Below are 14,284 nucleotides of genomic sequence, written 5' to 3' on the forward strand. Positions count from 1 at the left end.
ATTTCAGCCTGGCTGGGGCATCTGCGCGGCACGCTGGCATTTCGAGAGACGCGGTCACGGCGCATCGCCTTGTGTTTACTTGCTGTTCTCGCGTGCGCGCACCTGCAACGCAGAGCGCGCGCGCGCGCGCGACACGAATTTGAATCCCGACTCCCGTTGGGCGCATGGCGCGTGCTCTGCGCGCGCGCGGCTGTCAGCATAGGCAAGCCGAGAGAAAAGAAAAACGAGTGCGGCAGTCCGACAAGCGGCAATCGTCGCGACGTTCTCGGAAAAGCCGCGCCCCGGCGGCTCGCTAGCGGCGCCTCTCCCTTTTCCGCCGCGCCGGCGCTGAGGCTAGGCGCGTGCAGTTTCTTGATCTCAACGCTTGCGGCGGCCGCCGTGCTGCGGCGCTGCGTGTCCCCCAAGTTTTATTTTTGCTTACCTTTTCTCGTTCTTTTTTTTTTCTCTCCATCGTCGCATCTGACGTCAGTAAGGGAAATGGCGATCGTTATTGTGTAGAAAAAATGCCGTGGCTCTGAGGCGAGCAGCGTCGCATTTTGTGCTCGGTCATCTCTGCCTTTTCGTGAATCGTCGCGCATCTATCGTGGGACAGCTAAACGCACTTCTCCAGGCCGCTTTCTTCGTTGGAAACAGGTGAGCGACACGAAGTGCTCCGACGCAGTTGTCCTTCAACCCTTTCGCGAGGGAGGTAATGGCTGATCGCCTAGCACATGTCGTGGTTGGCGATGGTAGCCGGGTACGGTATGATCGCGTCGCTTCTCGCGTTGAAACGTTCGCGACATTTGCGGTCGGGGACGTGGTTAGTAAACGCAGAACGTCAAGATGCGTTTTGGCGCGTTGTCACGAGCGCTAGCTCCTGGCCTAGCAGTGCGCGACTTCGAGCGAGGGTCCGATATGCCTCTCATGAGTCGCCGAATTTGCTTGGTCCCGTTGACAGCGCTTAACAGTACGGTTGTCTACCGCGCGCATGTCCACCAGCCTCAGCGCAGTGGGTGTCGCTGTGATTTCTTGACAGTGCAGGCTTTCCTTGCGTTGTTGCTGCACAGCCGCCGCGCTTGTGAGCTTTCCGGCGGTGCAGGCATGCTTTTTTTTCTGCACTTGCCCGTTGCTCTTATCGTTGCGTGCGCCACAATGCGTGTTAAGTGACTTGCGGAGCGCAGCTCTTGTGCGATGCACAAATTCATGTAGTACGCGAATTGCGTGTACCCATTATTATTTAAGCCGCGGCTCGTGCATTCGTGTAATTTCCCAAATTTGACGCCGGTTCGGCCGAAAATGTGCAATCGCGCCTCCTCCCTTTCCTGCCGCCTCCTCTCTCGCAAGCTCGGCGCGCGCGCAGCGTGCTGCGCGAGTTGGTGGGCTCAGTGCGCGACCAACTGGGCGGCTACTCATGAGAAAGAACAATTAGGTGGCAAGAAAGGACAGAATGCGATGTTCAGTGAATACGATCTCAGGACACCAGTGTGAGCGGAGTTGTGAGCCGCAGCAGGTGCCGTACGGCGGCTGTGTGGCGGACGTAACACGTGCAGGATACGGCACGAGCTCGTTTTGGCGTCATTGTTGCTTGGTGTACGCGGTTTAACGTTCCAAAAGAAGGCGCCGTTGACCCGTGCTTTTTTAGAAACGCTCGCGATATGTGATTGATGTTTTGTTTATATCACTGCTGAAACGTTGGTTTTGTGGTAGTGTAGTGAGCCTCGAGATGAACGCATTGTTTATTGTATGAAAGCAATTGTGGGAGTGTGGCCGACTGTTCGAGCAGGCATCATTTATTCAGTTAGCCCATAAAGATCACGTTAGTTTTGTTAGTTTTAATGACCATCTCAGATATCCTGGTAATGCTCAGTTGCTTTTACAAATAGTTCTTTTATTGCTGCACTTGGCTGCACTGACCGCATGCATATGTGCACACCTTAGCCATTAGTGAACTGGCTTATGGCTTATGGTGGTTGACCATCCCAAAGCGACTCAGGCTATGAGGGATGCTGTAGTGGAGTGCTCCGGATAATTTTGGCCACCTGGGGTTCTTTAGTGTGCACTGACATCGCACATTACGTGGGCCTCTAGAATTTAGTGAACTGGTGATGTGACAGTGTGTGTGCAACACTTATGTAACTCATTCGTAACTTTCTTTTCTTAATTCTTCTTTCAGAGGCATTTATTCTTTTGAATGGAGTCTGAGGACAGTTCCGTCTAACACTGCACCTAATTATTGATCTCAGTAAAAATTCATTCTCAGGTTCTTTCTCAATATAGTAACACTTATCCAGCAGCAGAAAAAAAAATTATGGCTGAGAAAACTGAATTTAAAAATTTGCCCATCACTCGATTCAAACTAGTTATGCCCACACCGAGAAACGCTGGTGGCCACCATTTGTAAGTGAATGGTAGTTTAGCACAGCATTTGGGATCTGCGCCAAAAAATTCAGTGTTAACAAACACGGTTTACTGCAAAATCAGCTTGTTTAATTTTCTGGCTAATAAAAGCTCTGTTTTTGGCAAGATTGCTCTCTGTCATTAGAATGCCGTAGTGTATCGATACAAGCCAACTTCAATTTGTGCTCAGTGCTCTTTGGTATGCAAATCATGCTGACATGTGCTTATTCTGAAAAGGTCTGATCTTAGTATTTGTGTTGTCAGTATCAACTGTCAACCGCAGTCTGTGAGCCTTGGTATAACATATTGAGAATTCTCTGCTTAAAGGCCCTTCAACTGTGCTTGACCAACCTGGCTTTGCTGCAATATGGCTGCTTGTGTGCAGTATGATGGAGGGTCCCTTGGGTTTTTGTTATGCCGACAGATCAGTGAGAGTGTTCTGTTCAGAATTTTTGGAATACTTTCGTGTTTGAGAAATATGTCATTTAGGGGTGGATGAGATTTAATGGAATGCATCCTGTTGTAAGCTGATTGAGGCGTTCACTACGTTACAAATGCTGGCCCGAAATCAGGTGCTTGTATGCATTGTTCAGCTTGACATTCAGCTTGGGTCATTTACTGCGCAGAGTCATCATGTAAATTAAAGCTTTTGCAGTGATACGCATCACTACTTCAGCAGACTGTTGTCAGTCGCTGGCAGAAAGCTGCTATCCTATCAGAATTCTGGGAATTATGCATACAAAACAAAGCATGCAGCACTTTTATCTTAGTTATGCAGGCAAGCAGATGTGGGCACAGCCGTTAGTAGCTTGTTCTTGTTTGGACTTCTCAGTGTTACCAGGAGGATTAGCACACAGGCAGTTATTTTATAACGATACACATTTGAGGACGCTGTCGCAAAGACACCTGCCTTCAGTTTGAGCTGGCATTCGTGATGTCATCTTGTCCCAGTGTGCTTGAAAGTTGGTGTGCTGGATGGTGTTTAGCTACATCATTTATATACAGTGCAGCTCACTACATTTTGGTACAGGTATAGTGCTGAGGAGATTGCAGCATGTTTCTCTGAATATTGGATGGCAGTCACCACCTCAAATGTCGTGTATCCGAGCTTTCATCCCAGTGGTAGTGGCACTTTAGTCTGGAGGATGTGGTGTGGTTTACATTAAGCACATGAAGCACTGTGAGTGGGAACATTGCACTACAACAAGGGTGACTAACCGCTTCATAAAGCTTGCATTGTGGAGCATTGCTCACACATTCGCTTTTTCCGAAAATGTGCATATCCTCAACAACTGACAAAGGATGGGAAATGCCTGCATTAGCGTTGTGATGCCTGGCATCCTTTGCGAGATCTTGCAGTATAGTGTGTGGTCACAGGGAGCATCTCGCGATGATTTTTGGCACATGTTTTGCTGTTCTTTGCTCTCCTTTTATATTCGTGTGGCAGGTCCGTATTTATCTTTTCTTTTGCCGCGGTGGCCCAGTGGTTATGGTGCTCGGCTGCTGACCCGAAAGACGCGGGTTCGATCCCGGCCGCGGCGGCTGGAATTTCTTTGGAGGAGAAATTCTAGAGGCTCGTGTACTGTGCGATGTCAGTGCACATTAAAGAACCCCAGGTGGTCGAAATTTCCGGAGCCCTCCACTACGGCGTCTCTCATAGCCTTAGTCGCTTTGGGACGTTAAACCCCATCAACCAACCAACCAACCTTTTCTATCCATGTTTCTATTAGTTATGCTCGTTTAGTTTGCATAGCTTCATGTTGTTTAGCTGACAAAGTTTGGCTGGCTTGCAGTCATCTTGTGCTCGCGATACAAATCTTGGGTTTGCAATCCTGAATGTAAAGAACCAGTCTGTTGTCTTGTGACTAGATGTCTTACTTATATGCTTGTCTCAGCTGAATTCATGCACCAGGCTCTTTGTCCGAATCACTCTACCTTCAATATGTAGGTGTGTAGTTCAACCCTGAGTATGTTTGAACTATGGGCTAGTTATATTTCTGAGTCTTTGCTCGCAGCATAAACACAACTGTCACTTGTGGGGACTTCTCCTACTGAGGCATCGTCACTTGTTTCTGTATGAACACACCTTTGTTGCATTGGTTATACAGACAGATATGCGTCCTCATAATCAAAAATACTCTTAACGTACACCCATTGTATATTTACTGTAACACAAAAATGCTTATGCTGTGTGGCTTCAAGCTGTCTTGCTAGTCCCGTCTGAATTGCCACGTCTGCAGCTGGTAGCAGTTGACCTGTGCCCTGCTCTCTTGTGCTGTGCCTGAGCACATGTGATAATTTTTTCATACCTTTGCTGATATTTTTTTTTCTGCTTCTGCTGAAGAAAGCTGTCATGTTGAGCAATAGGTCAGATCCGGGCACTAGCATGGTAACTGCAGATGTGTGTCCCATAACAATGTTTTTGCTTGTGGAAAAATTTAGTGCAGCCTGATAGATGTAAGGCACTGTCAGTGGCTTCACATGCCACGGCTGCCCTGCCTACTGCTGCATAATTTGCAGTCTCAAAAGAGAACTGCTGTCCCATACTTTTGTGCTGACGAGATAGGCAGGACATGGCGTAGCGCTGTGCCTACTAGCTCAACATTATGCTTCTCTGATGTGAAACCTGTAAAACAGTCTTTTTGATATTCAACTGCTTAATGCATATGACTAGGAGTCTTGCCATGAATCCTGTAGAGTCGTGGTGAAATTGGCACCATTACTGTATTGTTTACTCACTGTTTATCTGCTCGCCTTTGTCTTAGTCATCATCATCATCATCCTGACTACACCCACTGCAGGGCAAAGGCCTCTCCGATGTCTCTCCAATTAACCCTGTCCTTTGTCAGTTGCCGCCACTGTATCCCCACAAACTTCTTAATCTCATCCGCCCACCTAACTTTCTGCCGTCCCCTGCTACGTTTGCTTTCTCTTGGAATCCACTCCGTTACCCTTAAGGACCAGCGGTTATCTTGCCTTCGCATTACATGCCCTGCCCAAGCCCATTTCTTCCATTAACCCGCGTTTGTTCCCTCACCCACTCCGCCCTCTTCCGATCTCTTAACGTTACACCGATCATTTTCCTTTCCATAGCTCGCTGCGTTGTCCTTAACTTAAGCTGAACCCTCTTTGTTAGCCTCCACGTTTCTGCCCCATAGGTGAGTACCGGTAGGATACAGCTGTTATATACTTTTCTCTTCAGGGATATTGGTAAGCTACCATTCATGATCTGAGAGAACCTACCATATGCGCTCCACCCCATTCTTATTCTTCTAGTCTTTTGTCTTAGTAGGAATTCTCTATCTGTTCGAAACAAGTAAAAAAATTTGCATAAGAAGTAAACATTCCTGGATTGTAGGAGGGGTGGAGAAGTCTGTGAAAGTAGGCAGGCTGAGAACTCTTCAGCAGATGCAATGTTAATCGGGGAAAAACTGGAAGTATTCGGAAATTCAATAGTACATTCATATGCACACTGACAGCTGATGGTACTTTCTCACATATTAAAGGAGTTTTCATAGTTATGAAATGTCAGTACAGATTTTTTTTTTTTTTCAATTGAGTGCTTTGTCATTATGGAAGGAACTTGGCTGTTGCATAAGCAGTAACAGGCTGTGATACTGTATTTTGCAGCGACAGCTTATTTGTTGTTTTTTTTCTGCAGCATAATTAGGTTGTCATGCAAAAACCGTTTTACTTTAACATGCAGCATGCTATAGGACCTTTATTTATTTAGTTTTTTTTTTTTTTTTGCTCTCTGACGCGTCATAGCTACATCCAAGCTACGGGGGATGCTGTAGTGATAAGCTCCAGACTGATTTTAGTTGCACAGAGTTCACTGAAATCGTGGCACATGGGTGTTTGTGCATTTCGCCGCCATCCATTATAGCCACGAATTGAACCAGCGAACGCATTGCCCAGGAACAGAACAGCACTGTCACTGAGCCACTGTGGCTGGATGTTGGGGGCATTTGTGTTTAAATTCAGTTCAGGCTGGCTGCAGGTATATTATCTGACCAGGCTAAGGAATTCCAAGGAGCTACTTGTTACTGGAGTCTATAGGGGTCGGTTATGACGGGAGCATTGTCCGACGGGAAATGATGCCAGTTGCGATAGAGCTTTGGCCAGTTTTCCTAAAAGACGAGTGTTGAGCATACAACTTGAACTGTGCCTTTCAGTTGACATATTTTTAGTTCCTTTCTGGTACATATTTCCTGGAGGCTTCGTGAAAAAAAAAAACGAGGGAGATCTTTATGTGGAAGCATGCTTTCAGTGATGCTTGGAACTCTTCTAATTGGAGGTGTCTGCAAAGGATGCAGAGGCCTTCAACAAACAAGATAGGACTTCTCGAGACTCTAGACAAGCTGTAGGACATTTGCAAGAGAATCTAAGAAAGGGCTGCATGGTGAGGGAGAGCTGGCATGCAGATTCTGAATGCATTGAGAGATGCTCGAACTGGGAATGCAAGTGGTTTTGAGTTTTTAATTTTGTACCATACGTTACTCAAGGTGTCATCCCTCTGCAACAGAGGAAAGAATAAGTAAAGCTTGAAAGAAATTAGTCTTTTCTGTAACAGTCAGTGTCAGCAGGGAAAGGAAACGATAAAGGCTGCAGTCCTTGTATACATGGTTGCCTCCTTTGCACATGCACAGCAACTTGAAAGGCGGGGAGATTCCTGGTGTTTTTCTGAAAATTGTGCTTGCATTTCAATGAATTTACTCATCAGAACCTGCAAATTGCACAAGGACCTTGCTTGGCCATAACATGGCCAAGCAAGGTTGCACCGTTGGAGCATGCTTTGTCGCTGAGCATGTTTCACAGACTGCACCTGGCGCTATGCCCACTCACGAGTCCCGGGCCCCGCAGCTGATAGCAGTCCTCAATGTCAACATAGAAAGGAGTGTGCCCATTGTTGTAATCGGCGGTCTTCTCGTCGATCTCTGGTTTCTGTGTGTGCTCTTTGCTGTTATCTCCTTTGCCATGGCATTCAGGGTAGTTTTCTTCTAGGTATTGGCCTTTTCTTCATTAATGGTCTTCTCAAACTGTGAATGTTACGTTAGCAGCTGTAAAGGCAACAATATAAACTTTGTGTGTAGTTATGCACGGAAAGTGATCAGATTTATGTGACAGGAGCTGTTCGGATGTACGGGCTATTTGACATATACAGCATACATTTGATGCTTTGAATAATGCAGGGTACTTATGTGTCTCACTGTATTACTGAACTCACAGTGGGCAGTGATCTAATCGTAAGTTTTGGTGACAGTGTACAGTTTTATCCTCAACAAATTACCTTTACTTTGATATTTCCCTTCAAAAGATGAGATGTATTAGGCAATGAACTTTTATAGCAGCCTTTGCCAAGAGTTCTTTTTTTTCCTCTCTGTTGGGTTGGCAGTATTTGAACGATGAGGATGATTCAAATCCTTTTTTGCTTTGATGTAGATACTTCATGCTGTGGCCTAGGAAATTACTGCTGCTGCACACACATGCTCAATGTTATCTTAAAACTGTTAAAAATTTGTGAAATTCATTTTCAGGCTTGCACATTTGTTTTAGTTGCAGTCTGGGGCTCTCAACAAAGATGGGGTCTCATTAGTGTTTTAACCCATACTCATGATTAATAACAAAAGATGTTCAAACCACAAACCTTACAGCTGTAATATATGCTATTTAACTATGAAAACGTGCCAGGGTTGATGCTGATTACATCCTTTAAAGGAGCGACTTTTTAACTTAACAACTTTAAGATTCCCGTTCAGTGGAAAACCCGGCGGTGGCGTTATGAGCAAGAAAGTCCCCAAAGAAGCAACCTAGGGGGGCCACCTAGGTCACGTGACATTGTGGCATCATTGCAAACTGTCCGCCGGATAGTGAGCAAACTGCCCACATTGGCAGGTGGCAGTAAATTAATGATTGGTCACGAGAGGTTGCTTGGGGATAGCTACCTGTGTCTCGCACCCCCCACCAGTGGCTATGCTTGAAACATTCACCTGCCGGGGCAATGGCACATCGGTTATACGCCGCACCACTGCACCAGAAGTCGTGTGAGGACTCCCAGCAATCTATTTATGTAAAGTAGAGTGACTAATTCCACATATATGGACATCAACCCATTAACGCTATCTCTCAATACCCTTAATGCAGAGCTTGCTGCGAAACACTGCTTGGGGGGATACAGGGTATACTTCAGGTGGGTTCTTTATGTCACACAGATGCTGACTTAAAAAGAATTACAGTAATCGATGCACAGGAACGGGAGTTATTCAGTGAAGAAATTTGAAAATACAAACAAACAAAACGCTGCCCTCAACTCGATTTTGGCGGGGCTTCCCACTCCTGTTTCGCTCTCCCAATGACGGCACCTGGCGCAACCAATCAAAACAGCCAGCCAGAGCACGTCGCAAAAGTTTGTACTCCATGGTTGCCTGCTCTCTGTAACTCGTTCTTGCTGAGACTGGCAGCGTCGTTTCCATGCCAGAGCGCCCCTGGTGGTGTATTTTTATTTTACTTGCTTTGCAGGGCTTTTATCTAAGACAAACAAGTTGTTTTGTTGATCTAATATAAAACGCAGACAGGTGACAAAATGTGTCTCTATTTATTCACACAATTTGCAGTATATTTACTGTTTGTCTGATCATCAAGCTCGCACCAGGTGATGTCATATCCGCTGCTAAAAACACGCCACTGTGTGGCGACACCATCAGAGCCATGAAGTTGTTTTTGGGAGGACATTAAAATATTAAAAAACGGAATATATGCGGTATTACCGACGCTAATAGCACCATTATAACTCGCTGTATGCAATCAACAGGCAAAACAGTTAACTAAGATTGTGTTTCTGGCCCCCTTTAAGTGTCCTCTCCAGTTTTAGTAGCTGGCTTGCAATAGGTGCTTAATGCACCAGGCAGTCAAGCACTTTTTCTATTTTGTTTGTTTAAAAAGGTCAAAATTTGGCAATCGGTGTAGGTAAGGTTTGAAATGTATGCGTTGTTTTTGGCTTGATGGTTCTCACTTGTGATCTCTCCTTTGTAGAGAGAGAGAGGAATGGACGGAAAGGCAGGGAGGTTAACCAGGCTCGTTCACGAAACATTATAGGTGCTGGGGCTGGGACAGAGTTCAGCTAATGTACATCTGCATAGAGCCGATTACTTGCTGCATCTGCTTTGCCCTCACATTAGGTAGTATAGTGATCATTCTGATGCTTTTCCTCTATTCTTGTGGCATGTTAAAGCAGTGTTTACCGAACACCTTTGCAGCGTAATTTTGCAAAGATGGATAACTATCTTCTTAGTGTTTCTTGGGTAGAATTACACATATTGCTTGTCGCTAATTTCATGATCTGAAAGCTTTGTCAGGGGCACTTAATATCTGTTCCATCTTTAGGGCCACCAAAGTTGCTTAAGAATGGTTCTAGTGATGGTTATATATGCTGAACCAAAAGTGCCAGTGATGTCAGATAAACATTCCACAGTTTAGAGAACTTGCAAAGTGTTTCCTGCTTTTACGAGCTGTGGCGAGAAAAATTCTGCGCACAAATTTTTGCAGAGATATTTTACCTTTTGTTGAACCTCAATACAAGTGAGTGGTTTTCATTGCTGTTGCTCGGATTGCTAGCTAAAGCTTTTAAGTTTTTTATTACCAAGAGGGGAACACAAGGAAATAAGTGTTGATTGGAAAGAGAAGAAAATGGTTCCCGTCCACATGCCAGTTGACTTATCGCACGTGCAATGTACTTGTTTGCATTATTTATCTGTTGATAATGCAATCTGTGCCCTTGGGGAGCTGAAGAGGACCTAGGCTGTGTATTGAACAACACTTATCAGGATGCGCACCCGTTAGTGCCAGGTTGAGGGCAGGGTATGAGCACAAAGTGTGAGTAATAGACCGGCACATAATATGGAAGTAAAGAGTCAAGAAATGTTCTTTAGGACCATCTACGTATGTGTCCTTTGTTTACCTCTTATTTACGAGGTACAAGGCCTAGTAGGTAACTTTAATTTTAGTTTGCCTATGCCATCCAACGTGAAAGTCGGAATTATTGCTACCTCTGAACCTTGGAATATTGCATGAGCAGAGTTATCAGAAAAAAAAAAAAAAAAAGAGGGAGGAGGGGGAAGAAAAGATGGGTTTACTTATGTTTGTACCTTGCAAATGAAGTACACTCTGCGTCAAAAGTAAATGGAAGGCGACTTTGTCAAAACAATTTAATTTCTTTACATCTAAAGGATAGTGGTCCGTGTTTGTTGGTGCACAGTGCAATTCGCAAAATCACAATTAGGCTGCACATATGTATTCAAGGATGCATGAACTGGGGGGGCAATGATTAATTTTTTTCGTTAATATTGCCTTCCATTTACTTTTGACAGCACCTGTACATATAGGTAGGGACTTGGCAGAGACATCTCATTTGTTGATGACTTGCTTTGTACAAGTCGTCATAAGTTTATTTAATGAAACTTTGTTAGCGAAATTTAATTACTTTGGATTGAGGGAGCATTGATTGAAATTAATGATGTATTCTGTAATTTGCACCCTCATTGTTAAACGAGCACATATGTGCTCAAAGCTCTGTCAAAGGCTGCAATGAAATTGGAATTGTTTCGCTGCTGTTGCATTCCGTAAACCTTTGGCTGCAGTTTGCTGAGTTGAAATTTTTTCCAAAACATTCTTCCAGTCCTTTCACCACCTGCTATGCAGCATTGATTTGGTGCACATAGCCTTCGTGGTAGAGTTGCACATTGCACGCCAGTCATAGTGCGTCATAAGGGCTATGATGTGCTGTGTCGTGCTCATCATCCTGCTGCCCCTGTTCTTTGCAGAGTGGTGGTGTAGTCACCCACCGAGGAGCGCCTGTGACTGGTGGCGACCGCAGCAGCAGGTATGGCGCTGTGGGGCCGGCTACAGGAGCTCCCAGGGGAGCTTCTGCGTCAGTGTCAGATGGCCTATGGGGAGCACTTCCCCATGGAGGTCCGCTGTGCCCTGGCCGCCTGGATCGAGGAGCAACCCTGGCAGGACATGGACCCCGAGAGCCCTGCCTTCGAGCTGTATGCGCCGGGACTGGTGGCCTCGCTGCTCGAGGAGCTGCAGCGCAAGGCCTCTGCCGAGGAGAACTTTGTCATGCGTCTCAAGCTTCTCGAGGCTGTCAGCTCATTTAAGGTATTGTGTCATTGTATTGTTCTTGTAGTTTAGGGGCTCTTAACTCCACTGGATTTCAAACGGCACCAGTAAAACCCGTTTTGTCTTGGTCCCCTTCCCTTCCTGCGTGATGTGTGTGCAGAATGGCCCCTCAGAAAATGCCTAAATTCGATTGATAGTGATGGTCTGTTTATTAAAGCAGTCTGTTGTGAGTGATTAGTCTTATTAGTTCTCTATTGAACTGAGTTTGAGAACCTCTGGTCATTTTCATGCCACATGACGCTCATGCTGCTGTCAACAACAGAAACAGCATAGGCATTAATTAACAGGCTGCATTAAAAATACATCTGAAGTTAATATAAAGTTCATCTAATTTTGTACTGGAGCAAGTGCAGGTAACCGGGATAACAAATTGAACCTGTAATAGGGAACCCAAGCTGAAGTTTGGGAGCGTGACGCCAACGCCGCAGCGGAAAGTCGGGGCGCTGCCGTAGCAGATGCCCTGCTAGCTTTGTGTGTACGTGTGACGGGAGAGTTGCGCGAGGCGCAATCTTCGCGTTGACAGACGCGGTCTCGGCAGAGCAAAAAGGAAGTAGTACAAAGGCCGTAATGTAAAAACAAAACCAAAGCGTATGTACAGGGTGATCCACTCTTACCGTGAACACGCGAGTATGCGGCCGCGCTCTTCGGAGAGCCAGTGAGTCGGTCCCTACCGTGCACAAAAGAAGTGGCAGACAACGCGCAGGCAAGTCTCTTGGCTGCTCGATTTTCCAGCCTTGCGACTCGAGTTGCAAGCCGCTCAAACAATCAGCGAGACAGTCGAGCTTTCGACAACGACGCCCGCCGCCCGTGGACATGCCAATCGACGAACTGCGCTGCTCCCTGGCTGCCATAGTCGTCGCTAAGCCTAACCGTTTCACATCGATGCCGGAGCTTAGGGCACTTCGGAACTGGCCAGCGCTGTAGTAAAGGTGCTACTCTCGTCACCTTTTTACTGTGTTCCTTGCCACATAATAAAATAAAGACATGATCGATTTCCGCCTCGCCTTCAACAGCGGAGCCAGCAGACAACTAGGCGAGCCGCACTGGGCATCAGCAAAGCGGCTATGGGAAGAAATTTGCTTGTATCACAGTTATCACTACTCCCAGCTGCTCGGTATTGGCCAACGATCCTCAAAAATTATTCATTTTTGACATTCCTCTACTCCAGGGCTTGATATGAACGCGAACAACCAATATTAGCGCATTTTTCTGATGCCGGCAGCCGGCCAGCTCTTAAGCCTGTTTCACATGCAAGCGAAAATGCTAGCGGATCCTGTCGCTGCGGCTGAAAAACCTGTTTTGAGTCGCCGTGGCGATGAGCGGCGAGGTTTCAACAAGTTGGAAATTTTCGTTGCGACGCGCCGCTCAATCGCTCAGTCGCTCAGTCGCTTGCATGTGAACCGGCCTTGAGAAGCGCGCCGCTGTCATCATGACGCTTGTACGGCTGCGGTGCACATCAAAACTGTCACGAAATCCTCCTGGTCATCGTAGTGCATTGCGAATAGCACAGAGCGCGAGTGCAGGAGACGCGGTCAAAACAGACAAAATTCTCGAAAGCGTGCAAACAACGTTATTCCAGAGAGATTTCACTTCAAATGAATAGGCGATCCGCAAGCCGCGCTTGCAAGTGTGAACAATGGTGTTGTTGAGCTGTTGCCTGGTCGCATGTCCTTTCAGCTCGCAAGTGAATCACCTTGTGCATTGCATGCAACAACCGACCACTACGATCGAGTGCCTCTGTTTATTTCACAGAGCTGATAGTACTTCGCATATTTCGAGCGTATAATTATACGATGGACTTACCTCTAGTTACACGTCGTACACTACGACGTTATTACTGACTTTAGAAACACATTTTACAGTCAAATGGGCCTCCTCCTCGTCGTCGGTCGTCTGCTCCACACAGTAGACGCGACTAATCGGTTTCCCCCTTTAATTAAGTTTGCATTGCGGCACTGCGCGTCATTATGAACGATCTTCTTGAAGCCGCAATGCAGGCGATACATCGTCACAGCGCGGGCGCGTGCATGTGCAAGAAAGCGCGCGTGCAAAGAAGCGTGGTGAAAGCAGCGCGAGCAGCAATCAGCGTCCCAGTTTTTACTTTTCTCCCATAGATGGCGCTGCACATCAGGCGCAGCAGCGCCACCCGGTGATGCTTTGGGAGCCTATAGGGCATGCAGAATTATATTGTGTTCATCACATTAGTTGTCATTTGCATAAGACAAAATTTAAAAAATACTGATTAGGCAGGCATTCATTGATGGCATTTCTCATGTGTGGTTTTCTTTTGCTTCATATGTGTTCACTCTTCAGTGGTCGTTTTTTTTTTATAGGTTTAAATTCTGTAGTGAGCAATGCAGGAACAGCTATGTAACAGACAATTAACTTGTGTGCTTAATGTGTAGTGTGCAGTGTATGTGATTGTGTCAAGATATCTTCATGTCACGCAGAAAATATGGGAACTTAAGCCTTTCAAAATGCGGTAGCTTTTAGAGAAAACAATTTCTGGTTCACCGTTTCACCTTTCAGCTCCTCTCTTAGTCACGAAGGTTGAGGAATTGCAAATCGACTGTTCATTTTATGTAAATTTGTGAATTTTGCCATTGCCGCATGTTTGAAGGCCATGGCTTGAGGTTCATGCTTTGGCACATCTTAGAGATGCTGCTCTTCATTAGACTTGTTTGTCGAGCGTGACTTAGTAATTGCCAGGGCACAAAAGCAGCTGAGGAGG

The 14,284-nt window shown here is 46.0% G+C and overlaps 1 protein-coding gene across 3 annotated transcripts in view; it reads left to right on the forward strand.

The window, feature by feature from the left end:
• Nucleotides 1-435: 435 nt before the first annotated feature.
• The window catches only part of Stat92E (Signal transducer and transcription activator Stat92E), a 102,763-nt gene continuing 88,914 nt past the window's right edge, over nt 436-14,284 (forward strand). For 2 of the 3 annotated variants that reach the window (XM_089549486.1, XM_089549489.1), the window contains exons 1-2: nt 436-633; nt 11,196-11,532. In XM_089549486.1, coding sequence (XP_089405612.1) covers nt 11,257-11,532 — 276 coding nt within the window. In that variant the 5' untranslated portion in view covers nt 436-633; nt 11,196-11,256. The remainder of the gene's footprint in view (nt 634-11,195; nt 11,533-14,284) is intronic. The other variant, XM_089549487.1, reaches the window with a different exon arrangement.

This window comes from Amblyomma mixtum, chromosome 6, assembly GCF_055824585.1.
Source record: "Amblyomma mixtum isolate Tamu chromosome 6, ASM5582458v1, whole genome shotgun sequence".
NCBI classification, from domain to species: Eukaryota; Metazoa; Arthropoda; class Arachnida; order Ixodida; family Ixodidae; genus Amblyomma; species Amblyomma mixtum.